At 34.5% G+C, this 16,531-nt stretch overlaps 1 protein-coding gene, 1 long non-coding RNA gene and 1 other non-coding gene across 3 annotated transcripts; all 3 read right to left on the reverse strand.

Annotated features, from left to right (window-relative positions):
- Positions 1–12,399: 12,399 nt before the first annotated feature.
- LOC147524231 (origin of replication complex subunit 1A-like) lies at positions 12,400–14,380 on the reverse strand. The gene is made up of 7 exons (XM_086574000.1): positions 14,360–14,380; positions 14,038–14,160; positions 13,794–13,955; positions 13,652–13,709; positions 13,372–13,550; positions 13,107–13,221; positions 12,400–12,966 (listed from the first exon to the last, which is right to left on the reverse strand). The coding sequence occupies exons 1-7, from the start codon at positions 14,378–14,380 to the stop codon at positions 12,950–12,952; spliced, it is 675 nt and encodes a 224-aa protein (XP_086430126.1). The 3' UTR covers positions 12,400–12,949.
- A 213-nt stretch (positions 14,381–14,593) lies between these two features.
- Positions 14,594–15,791, reverse strand: LOC147524232 (uncharacterized). The gene is made up of 3 exons (XR_015196910.1): positions 15,566–15,791; positions 15,191–15,343; positions 14,594–14,920 (listed from the first exon to the last, which is right to left on the reverse strand). It is a non-coding gene; the product is annotated as an uncharacterized LOC147524232 (long non-coding RNA).
- On the reverse strand, positions 15,206–15,283 carry LOC147524233 (small nucleolar RNA snoR28). The gene has a single exon (XR_015206316.1). It is a non-coding gene; the product is annotated as a small nucleolar RNA snoR28 (small nucleolar RNA).
- Positions 15,792–16,531: the final 740 nt, after the last annotated feature.

A 16,531-nucleotide genomic window follows, 5' to 3' on the forward strand; every position in this document is an offset into this window, starting at 1 on the left:
TGTTGGTAGTAAGTTTCTGAAATCTAGGCTAGAGTAATTATTCTACAAATCTTGTGAGAATATAGCCTAAAGCCTTATAAGAGTGAACATTTGAGAAATAACACAAGGGAGAAGTGAAATCCGGATAAAGAAATCACACGTCCACTTGCTTGATTACTATACCATATCCTAAGAGAGAATTTAGGCCCTCTTTGGATCGATATAGCCAGAAATTCAAACCTATGAATTATTTTCCGCTAGTCGCCCCTTTGAGCCTTTCTTTAGCCTTTCATAAACTACAAATCCTTTACCCTATTACAAAACAAAAAAAAAAAAAAAAAAAAAAAAAAAAAAAAAAAAAAAAAGTCAACCTACCCAATTCTTTGAATAAGTCTGAGAATAGAAATGAAGAATAGAAAAGAGAAGGACCTTTGAAATCAAGAATTCGTTAGTCACTTCAGATGAGAAAAGTAAGTTTCCATCCAAATAAAAAAATAAAAATAAAAGAAAATAAAGAGTTAGAACTCTAAAAATAGATCAAGGATTCAAAAGTAAAAGAAAAGAAAAAAAATATGGCTAAGGATGGAAACAAAGTGTAGAAGTAAAAGAAAAAAACAAGGGTTTCTCTAGTTGCATAATATGAAACCTCTAGTATCTCAGACTTCTCCTTTTTGAATATCCATTTCCTTCCTTCTTAAACCATCTCCTAATAATCCCCGCAACACCTAATAAAGACCTCTAGCTTAATTAGGAATAGGTTAGTGTGATAGTAAGTGGCAAATGTGTTTGATCGACTCCGGCTTCCTTATGTGTCATTGAGTTTGTAAGGTAAAGTGTGCCCACTGCACACTGGAGTAGCGAAACTTGATCGGAAAAATCAGAGTGGTTTTTGTCTTGACATTTATGTGAGGACCTACTTAAAGACACTATTCCGAGTTTTCAGAAACAGACCTGCTAGTACATCTCATAGTATTACTCATTGTATATATGTTTATTCGTAGATGATTGATTATTATGCATATATTAGCTTAGGTTTCGACTTGATTATTCTGTATTCATTGCTAGTGAGATGTATAGCTAATTGAGACATAGATAAGGAAATAATAGTTTTATTTCTGAGTCGTTGTAGTATAGATGAAGTTTGTGAGTACCTTCACTGGAAAACTCTCACGATGCTATAACTCGTCCACTAGGGAATTTCTAGTGGTTTAAGGCCTTGTTGGATATGGTCAATGCAATCGCACTCGGCAAAACTAGATTAGTTAGAACTACATTTTTGGTCACTTATGCTAATTTGTCATATTTGCTTGAGGACAAGCAAAATGGTGGTTTGATAAGAGCCCAAAACTGTAGTTTTAACCCCTTAACAATAATACTTTTAGACCAATTATGCGAGTAATAAATAAGAGTTAATGCTAATTACGTGCTTTTATGTATTTCAGGCATTAAAGTCAATTATGTGCAGAAATGTTCCACTTTGGCGATATAAAAGAGCAAGGGTTGGTTGCTAAGAAGTTCTGTGATTAAAGGCCAAAACGGGCAGAAATAGCACAAAAAAGTCAGTAGAACTTCCGAAGACCGTATCTTTGGACTCAGGCCTTGGAATTGGGCGTACCTTATGTCAAAACGACCGGCTCGGATAGAGCTTTCCAATGGTCCAAACTTTAACACAATCAGAGGAGGAAAAGTTGATGAAAAGCCTATTGAAATCAAAGCTAGATGAAAAGGGCCCTGTGGACTGAAGAAATTGGGCTTTGGGCTCGATATTCCGGCCCAAAACATGGACCCTCAACCCATGCACAAAAATGTGGATTTGGTCTCCTCTATTTCCACACACAAGACTTAGCTCTGAAATATCAATTAGGTTAGGATAGAAAGGAGCCATTAAAGCTTAGTGGTAGATCTAGTTTTTCAATTAATTAATTAGTTGTTATTCTTGTTTTAATTTTAGTATTGAATGATTGTTATTTAGTTGTTAGATCAATAAAATATTTAGTTCTTGATAATCTAATTTTGTTTTCCATTAATTATTAGCTTCATTTCTTAGATTTACTTATTTGTCATTATTCGTTTAAATCAATTATTGCATGAGTAGTTTCCATTTGAGTTTAAATAAGCAAAGTTCCAATCTTTTTATGATGTCTAGTTTTAATTCATATGGAAATGATAGTTTGGTGAATCAAGGCTAAACCTCCATTAGAGGGGTTTGATAAAACCTTGATGAAAACTTGATTGTGTAGTGTACAATCGTGTAAGAGTCTATTCCACTGTAGATGGTCATTGATTCGCCATGAGAATGGGTTGGACTTCCTCACATGCAAGTTATGAATTGGTAGAGATGCCATGTATAATTAGGGATTAGAATGACCAATTCTTACCACAAGAACGTGATAATTGGATTACAACAATCTATGCTAGTTTATTAAGTTGGATTCAAGGTGGATTCAATTCCCCCTAATTCTTATTCTAGATTCAAACTTTATTATTCTGTAGTATTTCATAGTTGAATCATTATAATCCCATTATCTTGTTAGTATAAATTGTATTGTAGAATAATTCGTAAAACTCTCATTGACTTTGGTAGGATTGATAGTCGTAGAAAACTTGAATGCTAAAGAACTAGGAGTGGAACGAATCTTCTATTCCAACTCTACTTCAATAGTATCGAGAGTAGAAATCTTTGATAAATAGTATACGATAAAGTTTTAGTTTTACTTGCGTTTGAATTTCATCGTTTATTCGTAAGTAGAGTTATATTCAATTTTATCTGGTTATCAGTGCCCGCCCTCTGACATAAGCCATTATGAGTGCGCCAGCGCCCTTGCCTCAACATACCTCCAGTTCTTTTTTCTGGGATTTCCACAGTCACTTCTAGGAGTTCAGTAATGTGTTTATTTGCTATGAAATCTCCTCAAATCATACCAGAGCAGTCCTTTGAAAAATTGCTCGAGAGTGACACCTATGGGTACTGGTTTTGCAACTTGGTTGTGTAGTCCGGATGACAGCCTCTAATGGTAAGTGCTGATGAATCTTACTCTCCTAAACTTATTTCTTATTTCTATGATAATTGTATAATATGTATTAGGATTTATATATGTATAATATGCACTTTCCTTTCTAGTAAAAAAATATAAATAATAAGTATTTATACTATGCACTTAGGAATATTGGTATTGTTTCTTTTTCTTTGATGATAATAGTCTAGAAGTTTCATGTTAGCTCTTAAATTAGAATAGTTTTTAGAAACATAGGTTAATATGAGGTTAATAGTCATTGCATCTTTCCATAAATATATTGCATGAGCATCTATGTTTGTATTGACAGTAAGTTTCTGAAATCTGGCCTAGAATACTTATTCTACAAATCCTATGAGAATATAGCCTAAAAGCCTTATATGAGTGAAATATCTGAGCAATGAAATAAGGGAGAAGTAACTTCTGAATAGAAAAATCACACGTCTACTTGCATGTTCACTATACCATAACCTAAGCGAGAATTTAGGCCCTTTTTGGATCGATATAGCCAGAAATTAAAACCTATATGAAATTATTTTCCGTTAGTCGCCCCTCTGAGCCTTCTTTAACCTTTTCATAAACCACAAATCCTTTACCCTTTTACAAAAACAAAATAAAAATAAAATCAGCCTACCCATTTTTGAATGAGTCTGAGAATAAAGATGAAATGAAGAAAAGAGAAAAACCTGTGGAAAACCAAGAATTTCTTAGTTGCTTCAAATAAGAAAGGAAAAGAAAGTTTCCATCCAAAGAAAAGAATAAATAAATAAATAAAATAAAATAAAATGTTAGAACTCCAAAAACATAATCAAAGGAGTCAAAAGCCAAAAGAAAAAGAAAAAATGGCTAAGGATGGAAACAAAGTGTCAAAGCAAAGTAATAACAAGGTTTTCTCTAGTTACATATTTTGAAGATCCTATTATCTTAGACTTGTCCTTTTCAATATCCATTTCCTTCATTCTTAAAACCATCACCTAATCCCTGCAACACCTAATAAAGACCTCTAGCTCAATTAGGAATAGGTTAGTGTGATAGTTAGTCGCAGATGTGTTTGATCGACTTTGGCTTTCTTGTACATCATTAAGTTTGTGAGGAAAAGTGTGCCCATTACACACTAGAGTGAGCAAAACTTGAGTGGAAAAATCAGAGTGTTTTTATCTTGACATATTTGTGAGGACCTACTTAAGGACGTTATTCCAAAGTTTTAGAAACGGACCTATTATTGTATTTCATAGCGTAGTTAATTATATATATGTTTATCCATAGATGATTAATTATTATGCACGTATTAGCTTAGATTTCTAATTGATTATTTTGTATTCATTGCCAGTGAGATGTATAGATATCTGATATTAAATACGGAAACATTAATTTTATTTCTTAGTCATTGTAGTATAAGTGAAGTTTGTGAGTATCTTCTCTGTAAAACTTTCACGAGACTATAACTCGCCCATTAGGGAATTTCTAGTGGTTTAAGGCCTTATTGCATATGGTCAATGCAATCGTACTCGGCGAAACATGATTAGTTATAATTCCATTTTTGGTCACTTATTTTAATTTCTCATATTTGTTTGAGGACAAGCAAAATGCTGTTTGGGGGTGGTTTGATAAGAGCCCAAAATTTTAGTTTTAACCCCTTAATAATATTACATTTAGACCAATTATGTTTATAATAAATAAGAGTTAATACTGTTTATTTACTTTTGTGTATTTCAGTTCTTGGAGTCAAATATATGAAAAAATATGGTCACTTTTGCAAGAGAAAGGAGCAAAGGTTGGTTGCTAAGAAGTTTTATGGTTAAAGCCCAAATTTCAAGGAGAAAAAGTCTCTTTAAAGCCAAGTCAAAGCTGAAAAGTCAAAGTCAATGCTGGTAGAAATAGAGCATAAAAGTCAACAGAATTTTTGCTGGCCGTATATTTGGACTCAGACCTCATAATTTGGCCCATTGTATGTCAAAACGACTGTCTCGGAAAGAGCTTTCTAAAGGTCAATGCTGTAATCTAATAAGAGGAATAAATGTGGACAAAAAGGTTGTTGCAGAAATTTCCAGCAGAGAATCCCTTTTTAAACTTACGTAATTAGGTTTTGGGTTTGATTTAGTGGGCCAAAACATAGCTCCAAAGCCCATGCATGAAATTGTAAACCTAGCCCTCTCCTATATCAAAAGGACTAAGGCAAAATAACTTTAACCCTCATTAGTCTAATTTTAATTAGCTCTCTCTCTCTCTCTCTCTCCCATTAGTTATTTAATTTAGTCTAAACCTAAGTTTATGTTTTGTGAACCTAGCCACTATTAAAATACCTTCAAGATTATTATTCAATTGTTTCTCTTCCTATTATGTCTTCTTTCTATTATTTATTCCATGATAGTTCCATGATTCATAGAGAAACCTCTATTAGAGGGGTTTAATTGAAGGTTTGATGAAGACTTAATGTGTTAGTATAAAATTATTGTTTTTAAGAGTTTTAATTCTAGAGAATAGTTCATTCACCATGATATTAGGTTTAAAATTTTTCTCATGCTAATTATTAGTTGGTTAAAGATGCCATGAATAATTAGGGATAAAAAGACCTATCATTTATGTTGAACCTTGTGTGAAAACATAAAGAGTAGGGTTGTAATAAAAATCTATACTAACATGTTAGGGATTAATTAAGGTGGATATCAAATCTCCCTAATTCCTTCTTTATATTCATTAACTCTCCCCTCGGGAGGACTTTAGCTCATGGTCCTAGGATAGATTAATTGGTCTTGCTGTATGCAATGAATAAGTAAAAAGAAATGAATGAAAAGCAATAATTTAACTTGAAGAAAAATAGATTTTATTTAAGTAAATACTTACGGTACCAAATACAAAAGCTTGAAAGGAAAAAAAGCTACTGTATGAAAATGTAACAACAAAATGAAAATATGCAAGAATGAAGTCCCCCCCTCTTTCTCCAACATCAAACTATATACCCCCACTTTGAATCTCACGAGAAGCCTTCCATTTATAAGTTTTGTCCTTTCCTATTTCTAAAAATTCAAACTTTGTATTAACAAAGTTTATATTTTCTTGTTTTGTCTTTTCTTCTTTCCAAACATCAAATCATGTATTAATTTCTTGTTTTGTCTTTTCTTTATTTGCAAGGTGGCACACAAGTGTCTTGCCACTTGTCTATGCATGATGACTCAACATTTCTTGTGGGCCCACAGAGTGGGTCCACGTGTTGTGTCCAGTGGCGGCTCAGATTTTGATGTTTTTACAACTTCCTATCTTTGCGTAGAGCTCGTCGCCCTAGTTGTTTTGGCAGTTCACTTGCCAAAATCGGCGTCCAGGTTTGAAAGATGTGAGCTTCGGAAGTTTGCTGCTTCTTTACACGTGAACCCGTTCTGCACTGGTTTTGTCCCTTTGGAATCTTCGACTCTAGTCAGGCTCTGTTGGGCTTCACTGGGGCTGAGTGGGAAGACTTTGAGTATGCACAGTATTACTGTACTTTAATGCATATTTTATCATCATACTCACGTTAACTGCGAAAACTTACAAAAGTACGAAAATATAATTATTTCATGATTGTTAAACACATAAATAACTAAAATGCTATGTCTCTCGGGGTTTAGTATTACAGTTTTGGATGCTTATCACACCACCCCCAAACAGCACTTTGCTTGTCCTTAAGCAAAGAAGAGACATTAAAACGATAAGTAGGCAAAAATGTGTTGTTGATAATGGTTAAAATTGATACTTAATTATCTATAGAAGAACACAAATAACTAATGATCAACTACCTTATCAATATTATTACTACCCTCAATTCATTATGCAATATAGAGACAGGATTCGTTCCACTCTTAATCGTTAAGAGCTTAGAATTCTACTAGAAATCAAGGTAAGAACAATGCGAGTAGTGTTGTGATTTATTTAAACTAAAACTAATTATAAATTAATTAAACTAACAATGAAATAAACTAATTATAAATTAAACTAATTTAAACTAAGCAATTAAAAGGTGAATTTAATGAATAGGAAGAACATAGAGGAAGGATTAATCCATCTATGTGAAGTTATGATTATTTTAACTAGTTTCTCATGTTTTACTCTTAACCTTTATTAATATACATAAGGTAAAGCAACAAAAGTCATAATTTTTATTGATCCCTAACCAATCCTAGCAATCTCTGTACTAAGATATGATTAGCATAAGAGAAATTCTACTCCATAAATCTCTGTGTAGTTTCTTTTCTCTAGTTCAACTTCTATAATCTCTACCCTTAGACAACTATAAAACTTGAACTTGAAGCAAATAAGATAATAAAAAAACTATAGAAAAACAATCATAACCCCCACATAGACTTCATAAAACTCCTCTAATGGAGTTTTAGCCTAGTTTCATTGGGTTTATTAAAAATAAACAATAATAAGAAAACATAATTAAATTAAACTAAACTTATATTAATGAAACTAATGGTGTAATGGAGTTAGAGGAAAGAACATTAAACCCTAATTACTCTAAACTAATGGGGGAGGAATCAAATATCAGGGTTTAGGGTTTTTATTCTCTTATCTCATGATACAAAATTGTGCGTGGGTTTTTAGGCTAGGTTATGGACCCATAAATCAAGTCTATAACCCAATTGGTTGAATCCAAGACTTCTAATTCTGGTCGTGTTACTGTAGTGTGTATTTTCACTGACATATACTACTCTGATCGCATCAAGGCCTAGACCATTGGAAAGGGCTTTCTGAGCCGGTCATTTTGATAAAAATGGGCCCAAATCCGAGGCCTGAATCCAAAGACATGGCCTTTTGAAGTTCATTTTGTTGACTTTTTTTCAGCTCTCTAATTCGATTTGACTTTCACTTGACACTTTTGACTTGGGCTTTTTAACAACTTTTTCTCCATGAAACCTGTGCTTTCTTCATGGAACTTCCCTAGCAATCACTTTTATCACTTTAGCTCCTTTTAGCACCTAATTAGTAACGAACTGATATTTATTTAATTCCGAAGCCTGAAATACTCAAAAGCACATAATTAGTGATAAACCTATATTATTAATAACATAATTGGCTAAATAGAAATACTATTAAAGGGTTTAAACTACAGTTTTGGGCTCTTATCAAACCACCCCCAAACAGCATTTTGCTTGTCCTCAAGAAAATATGTGAAATTAAAATAAGTGGCCAAAATTGTATTTTTAACTAGTCTCGTTTCGCTGAGTGTGATTGCACTGATCATATGCAATAAGGCCTTAAACCATTAGGAATTCCTGAATGGATGAGTTATAGGCTCGTGAGAGTTTTCTAGAGAAGGTACTCACAAACATCATTTATACTACAACAACTAAGAAATAAAAGTAACTGCTCCCTAATTTTATCTCAGAATTTATACATCTCACTAGTATTTAAACAAGGATGATCATTCTAAAACTTCATGCATAATAATCAAATTATCTTAAGATAAACAACTATACAATGAACTATGATATGAAATGCAATGGCAGGTCCGTTTATGAAACTTTTGGGTAGCGTACCTAAGTAGTTCTCACAAGGAATGTGTCAAAACACATAACACTCTGATTTTTTCACTGAAATTTGCTAACTCCAGTGTGGAGTGGGCACACATTTCCTCACAATCTCAATGACAATCTAAGGAAGTCGAGGTCGATCAAACACATCTACCACTTACTATCACACCAACCTATTCCTAATTGAGCGAGAGGTCTTTATTAGGTGATACGGGGCATAGGTATTGGTTAAAGAATGAAGGAAATGGATATTCAAAAAGACAAATCTTAGAAAATAGGGTCTTCATATTATGTAACTAGAGAAAACCTCGTTCTTAATTTGCTTCTACACTTTGTTTCCATCCTTAGCCTTTTTATTTTGGCTTTCTGACTCATTTTATTCTATTTTTGGAGTTTTTATTTTATTTCTATTTTCATTTTTATTTTTCTTTTCTTTTCTTTAGATGGAAACTTCTTTTCTTTTTTTCTTTTCTGAAGTAACTAACTAATTTTTGGTTTTCCACGGTCTTTCTCTTTATTTTCTTTACTCATCCTATTTCTCTAACTTATCTAGATAGGTAGGCTAATTTTATTTTTTTTATTGGTTTTAAAAATGGGTTAAGTGGAGCAAGTCAGAGGAAGATATACCCATTCTAAACACAGATGGGTCGGTGTAGGCTGGTCGAGCTAGTCATGGTGAAGTTTTGAGAGATCGCAATGGGGATGTTCTGCTGGCCTTTAGTGGAAGCTCAAAAAGATTATCAATGCTGTACCAAGAGCTATTGGGAGTGCTAAAAGGACTAGAAAGGGTGGAAGCACTATAAGAAAGCTGACTTTTATCCATGGACCAAAACCGTGGGTAAAGGGCTTTAGCCACGGCTATCGTCTATTGCAAGTCCATGAGGTTTTGATCTGTCGGGAAAAGGTTAGCTACAACGAATGACCGTGGGCAAATGCAACGGTCCACGCAACAGCTCAAGTTGTAGGAACTTGCCACTGCGAATGACCGTGGCAAACGCCGTCGCAAGTGCCATAGATAATGAGCGTGGGAATAGCCGTAGCAACTGCCATAGCTCTCGACCGTGGCAAGTGCCATAGATAATGACCGTTGCATAATCCGTTGCAATTATTTTTGTGAGGAACAAAAGTTGTGGCATAATCCGTGGTAAAAGTACCTCTGCCACACACATCTTTTTGCGTTATCTACGGACATTGGCCGTGGCTAAAACGTTTTAGAATTAAAAAAAAAAAAAAAAAAAATAAAAATAAATATATATATATATATATATATATATATATATATATATATATATATATATATATATATATATATACCCACCTTTGCCTTTTAATCCAACTAATAATCCATCTATATTAATAACAATATTACAAAGAAGCCACATTCCCAATCAAAATTCCTTTGCCGAAAAATAGATAAAGAGATGAATATTCATACATGTAAAAAAAAAAGTATGTAGCATTTATTACTAAAAACTCAATATAATATGAATTTCGAAATATTTTTCAATATATTTCATCACCCTATACAAGTAATAATGCCTTAGTTCACCTCGAGCATGTTTCTCCGTTACGTTTTATCATTCCCTTGCACTTGAATACTTTCGAAAATGATTTGAAGTCCTAGCTTCATAGAACACTAGCCTTAATAACCGTTTCATGAGCATCCACCTACATACAAATGCCTACATACAAATGAATCACAAGGAAATAATATTAAAGTCAAAATCCCATAAGTCTAAAAGTAGGAACCTAGCTAAATGGAAAAAAGTCGTAGCACATAGCAAGAGCATTTCTATGTGCTACAATTAAAACTTAAATTAGCATCTTACTTTGTTTTTACTTGCTCTAAAAAATACCATCTAAAGGAAATTAAATTAATCAATGGACAGTGGTTTCCACTAACTTGGGCTTGACATCTACTCTGCATAACTCATTGAACTTGGGCTGCTCTACATTACCTAATTGTATCCAATCAAGTCGCATTCATCATGTGTAAGTGCGTAACATATATTTCTAATTTCTATAAGCTATCTACAGAAACTCCAGAGAAAAAATGCCACATGTTCTACTAATGTACGTAAAAAGATGAGATGATGGAGATTCTTACCGAGAGAGTGGTTGGACCAGCATGAGAGGTGAGTTGCTACTTCTAAGGCCCTCCTAAACTTCAATATTGGAGGAATTTTGGTACTTGTCGTCCACCTGCAGAAAGTTATATTTGTGTAAATAAAAATCACTAATTGTACTATCCAAATTATGCAGAGACCATCTTATTGTATGTCATGATCATATTGGTTACGATTGAATGGTTACACTATATGATCGATCTGTTGAAATTGACATAATTCCCATACATTCCTGGAGGACGCAGGCACTCTATATCAGAATTAGCGTCTGCTTTCGGGCAAGGACTACATTTCCTAAGAAGTGGCAACCCAAAGGAAATAACCGAGGTAATCAGGGAAATAAGACATATCTCAATTACCTGACAGTAAAGAGATTAACCAAATAAGACAAAACACATATACACAACCATAAATATAAGGAAGTTCGCCATAAGGCCGATTAGAAAATTTCTAAAAGTATAAGTTCGTTACTAACCTTAACTCTATTTCCTCTTTTATGTAAATACTAGGCTGCTTAAACAGAGTGACACAGTAGTAGCATATACTGACCTCTTGATCTCCATTAGTATTTGTCTCCTTGTGAGTACCGTTGCTTGGTCCACCAGGTAAGGCCTTGTATTCTACTTCTTCGTTACCTTATTAAACAGGAAGGGATGGTAACTATCAAGTTGAAGTACAACAAATGAAGTGATAGTATGAAATCTTGATGCTATCTGATACTTCAAAGAAAGCATACCGATGTACCATTTGACTCTAATCGTTTAGCAGCTTCCTAAAATCAAGGAAGAAACGACTAATTCAAGGATAGGAAAGAATTGGTTTAAAATGGATTAGAACTCCACAACAGATGAATGAAGGTTCGAATTACCTTCTTTAAAATAGTTTCTTTTTTCCATGTCTCTACACCCTTAAAGAATGCCTTAGTTGATGTGCCTGCAGAATCACTAAATAACTAAAGGATGCTTTCCAACTCCAGAAAATGGCAAGGAGAGAAGCAAATCAAGAAATTTCTTACCTATGAAAAGGTAGAAATTATAAGCAATACTTGACGCACTCAACTTTGATCCCTTTTAATATTGAAACAAATCAATTAATCAGTTTTGCATCCAAATTGGAAGATTAAACATGTACAATAGTAATAAAGTATGTCTGAGAGGGCTAGGGAAAAAAGAGCTAGCCCTCAGTGCAAGAGGTCCCTGTCGGTGTTGTTTTTTTTAGGTGGGGGGTAGGGAGCTTTCCCCCATGTGGAAATGTATGTCCTAGAGAAGCAGATTTGAATACAAAGGTAGAATTGGTCAAAGATGTAAATCATCCTCCTCGGAGACATTCATGAGTTCTTCAACAACAGATTTTTATCTTTATCAGATGGCTATTGAATGAGCTATCGACTTCTAGATTCAACAACAAACAAAAATGATATGTCAAACTCTAGCTAATATGCGAAGCAGTATTGAAGTGTACCTTGTGTCAATAATCAAGGGAACATGGGTGCCTTTCTAGGAGAAATTCCATGTTCTTGTGAAGGAAATCTCTAGCTGATTTTCATTTTGCAGAATAACCTTATAGTTAATCCCCTTTACTCTGCATGACCAAAATAATGTCAATCACTTATCTTGCAAATTTGCCTCATTCTACAGAAGACACACAAAATCTAAAAGCGTAGAAAGCAAGTTAGAATTGTAAATGAAACCATAATTACTGTTTGAAAGGAAGTTTATAAGTGCCAACCCTATCTCTCCATTTTCCCTCCAATATATAGCTGAGTTTGGACGAGATTCAGCTACATGATTGAAAAGACAGAAATGGAGGAATGTATAACAAGGATAAACAGTAAAGATTAGACAAACTACCTACTTAAAGGCATTGCTAAGTTGCTGCTCAAGATTGTGCAACTTCTTTTTCTTCTCTAAAAACTCCTTGTCCTCCTTAACCAATGTTCTGGGACATTAGTACTGTTTATCTCAATTTCAGTTTCAATGTTCAATACTTCATCAGCAGTCACTTGAGTTTCTGGTTTAGATACAAACATGGAATTTCCACTCGCAGGAACAATATCTTCACTTTTGGTTGCTTTGACAAAATCTGATGTAAAGACTAGAGAATCCACCAAAAGTATGCCTTTAGTCTTCTACATACAGAAACATGGGCCATAATTGGCATCTCATAAGTTTGATATACACCTCATCTCTGTCAAACAGTGATATGTGTGTACTGTACCCATGTCTTTGTTATAAAGAAAAATATCCAATTTCTTAAGTGGATGAGGAACTGATCCAGGCTTGGCTAAAGTTTGACAAGCAAGCCAAGTTGTAGAGGTCCAAAATCAAATATGACTAGGAACTGCATAAGGTAGAATGGAAGCAATTAACCATATGAGTAGCTTAATTTAAAGTAATATTGTACAACTTCATCTCCCAACTACTTACAGTTCTAGCTAATGATAAACCAATTTCGGGTTGCAGGTGAGAAACTGATTATACCTGCGGATGCAAATTCTTGGATGGATGGGAATTTCTTTATTCGGTAGTTTGCAAGTTCCGTTGCATGCCTACATATTTCCAGGGCACGACGTGCATCTCTTGAAATAGCTGCCACCTGAAGTGCCATTGCGAGATATTGAAATGGATGGACAATTTATTACAACTTTGCAACTCATTATGGTCATGTATACATTTACAACGAATCATAAATTGAGAAAGTTGATTTTACGGTAAATAACAAAGCCAACAAAATGAATGGACTCACCTTTCTCGAAGCAAACTCTACAGTTTGTTTTGCAACTGCGTCAATGCCTTTAAGATGACTTGATATGATTTCTTGAAGCTGTTGATAGATGGAAAGGCCAAAAGACAGCCTTTGTATCCCCATTCGACTCGAAATACGAGGAAGCAACTTCTCTGGAAGGTCCATGGTATTTGCAATCCCTGCAAAAATAAAGTATCCGCAGTTGATTTAAAAGAAACTAGAGTGGCTTAGTGGCCGCATAACAAGGGATCAAAGCAAGTACAATGAGAATAAATGGTACCTATTACAACTAACTTGGAATTTGGCTTTGTAGGCCAAACAAGAATGTTGTATAAGACCTGCAGTCACAGAGATGGTTAAGAATTGGAAGTCCTATGATGGTGACAACAAAAAAGAATACCGAAATGCAGAGTAAAAGTTACCGATTGGTTCCTGGTCACAAGGAGATCAAGTTCATCAATGAGTAAAACACAAGGCTGGTTATCCTCTTTGCCAACTCTAGTATCATCTGAAAACCTCTCATTTAGTAACTGGAAAGCCTTTTTCCAACCAACTCTATGTCCACTTAGTGATTCATATGTAACCTGTGAAACCAAGCCATTACTAAAAATGAAGACAACAATACAAAAAACAGCAAAAGTCATATTACACTCGTAATTCCATTACCTTGTAAATATTCTTAGGAGATGGCAATCTTAGACCATTAATTTCAACGAACCAATATGGTTTAATACTTCCTGCATCAACTTCAGATCTTAGATTCCTCATCATTGAAAGGACAGTCATGGTCTGCAATAGAAAGCAGATAGAATGCAAATTATCACACCTTCAGATTATGGTCACGGATTGCACAACTATGGTTTTCACTCCATGAGGGAAACCGAAAAGAAAGTAAATACTCGTGATCACAAGCTTGATAGACTAAAACAATAATTAATCTCCCAGCCACTTAAAGAATAAAACACAGAGAAAATGGTCTTGAACCTACCTTGCAGTTCGGGAACACCATGGATATAAAGGCGATTGCCTAGGCATTGATCATCACAGATGCGCCTTTGACAAATGCGGTTATATCATCCATTTCTCTGGCATATACAAACAAACTCGTTATGAAATCTAAAAGCACAAAATAGCAACCTACATTATCTAACACCAGCTACATACTTATTTCTGCAAGGCAGATGTTTAGGTAGAGTAGCCAACAACAATGTTGCTTGTGCTTTTTCCAGTATAGATTACTTGCGAAATCTCACATGCTCTGATATCTTTTTTGTCCCTATTTTTTGAAGTCCATAGATTTGCCCTTTCCGTGAGTTCTGCATGCAAAGACAACGTGATAAGCATTAACATTTTGGTACCCATCAAATTAAGGACACAAGAATACAATAAAAGAGATAAGTGAATGCACTGCAGCCAATTGATGAGTAGGCAGTCGCCCAATAAATGATCCCTTCAGGTCTTCTTTCTCTAAGTCCAAGTCTTTGTTCGTATCAGAGCCTGAATCCTTATAGGAATTCCATTCTTCATCATTGTCAGATCATCTATCATCCTAGCACACAATAAGATACAAGTACAATTAAGTTTCACAATGTAATTCCTAGAGAAAAATTTCCTATACATTTTATCTTTTTGTATAGTTCTAGAATTTGATTAGAAAAATGCATGCACTAGACAAAATATGCAAGAAAAATGAAAAAAATTAAAAAAATTAAAACAAGAATCCTCAATATAAAAGTATACACCAGTTATATACCAGATTTGCATAATTAACTTTCCACTTAATCTGACAAAATGCTACTTTCTGGTTTCTGGGACATACCTCATCTCCATTATCAATCTCAGCGAGACGCTTGAAACTGTGCCAATGGACATCATATTCATACTCACAGAGAAAGACATCATCTCCCTCATTTGTGGCTTTAAGAAATTCTTTGGGGCTCATAACAAAACAATGCCTTTGGACAGATTCCATCTGCAAGTAGTGCACAACAACAGAGTTGAAATTTTCATCCTCATGAAAGAGTTAAATTGGTATGGAATAAGGAAGTTCAGTGAGGGGTGGGGAAGGGTAATAGATAGTCACTTCTAAAAAATATGGTGATTGCATCCGAGAAGACAGTGGAACCTTCCCACAAAGTTACTACTTTAAGGTAAATTTCAAAGGAAAAACATACAGAAGAGATGCGCCACTCACAAGTGATGCCTGTTTTGTAAATGTATCTGAAAGATTAAACTAAAATTTAACGGCATTTGCAGAAGAAATGAATGGGCTGGAATCTTTGTAACTTCTCTCCAAAGGTTTCTCGCCTATAATTCTACCACAGCTTTCTGCAGTCATCTTCTACATACTTGGTACTAATTCCTTCTGCAGACTTGGTACTGATTCCATATCCACATGTTGCTTATTTTGATTGTGATGTTTTTACCGCTCCTCCCATAGCCTCCTTGCATAATAACCATGACGTAAGCGAACAAAAGAGGTTGAATGAGAAAAAATTATTGTCAATGATGTAAGCAGGCACTAATGTACTATCAATGTAGATGTACTTACAGTGACTGGTCTGTAGAAAATTCCCATCTCCACATCACGGACTGGTTGGAATTTCTAGTTGGAATTTTCTGGATTCCAATAAGAACCTCTAGAAAACTCAAACCTCTCAGGCTACAAAAAATTCTCACCTTCAAGAAACTATCAAGAGATTCAGTGTTCGTTGGAAGAAAAAAAATGGATAATTATCAAAGTAACACGGCTATACGCAATAACTTACCAAACACTTGAATTACAGACACTATCTTATTCAACTTGGGAACTAAATCTGCATATTCTTGTGCTTCAAGGGATAGGTGAGGTTGCTTTCACTTTATAACCTACAAAAACCAATCAGTTCTGCCTTTTCCCTCCTCCTTTATCTGGGCTTGGGACCAGCAACACAAATATCTAGTTTTCGTTGGCGGAGCTAAAAAGCGAATCCTGCCACCTGAAAAAGTAAACAAACAACCACACAATTGCAAGTACCACATATATAGCACAACCAAAAAATCTATAAAACAAGTTCATCTAACATATAACACAACCAAAATAACACATCGGAAGTATCCATTACAAAACAACGTATCCAGAAAGTAAAGTAACATGTCCAAAATCTTGACTTGACTAATA

Source organism: Coptis chinensis, chromosome 1 (assembly GCF_015680905.1).
Source record: "Coptis chinensis isolate HL-2020 chromosome 1, ASM1568090v1, whole genome shotgun sequence".
Lineage (NCBI taxonomy): Eukaryota > Viridiplantae > Streptophyta > Magnoliopsida > Ranunculales > Ranunculaceae > Coptis > Coptis chinensis.

What these genes read in the sequence shown, in the direction of transcription:
- LOC147524231 (XM_086574000.1), bottom strand. Translation starts at nt 14,380, where the DNA reads ATGGTGTTCCCGAACTGCAAG. An exon ending in TTCCAAGTTAGTTGTAATAG is followed by an intron (nt 13,551 to 13,651) that starts GTACCATTTATT and finishes TTATTTTTGCAG; the next exon opens with GGATTGCAAATACCATGGAC. An exon ending in TAGAGTTTGCTTCGAGAAAG is followed by an intron (nt 13,222 to 13,371) that starts GTGAGTCCATTC and finishes ATGGCACTTCAG; the next exon opens with GTGGCAGCTATTTCAAGAGA.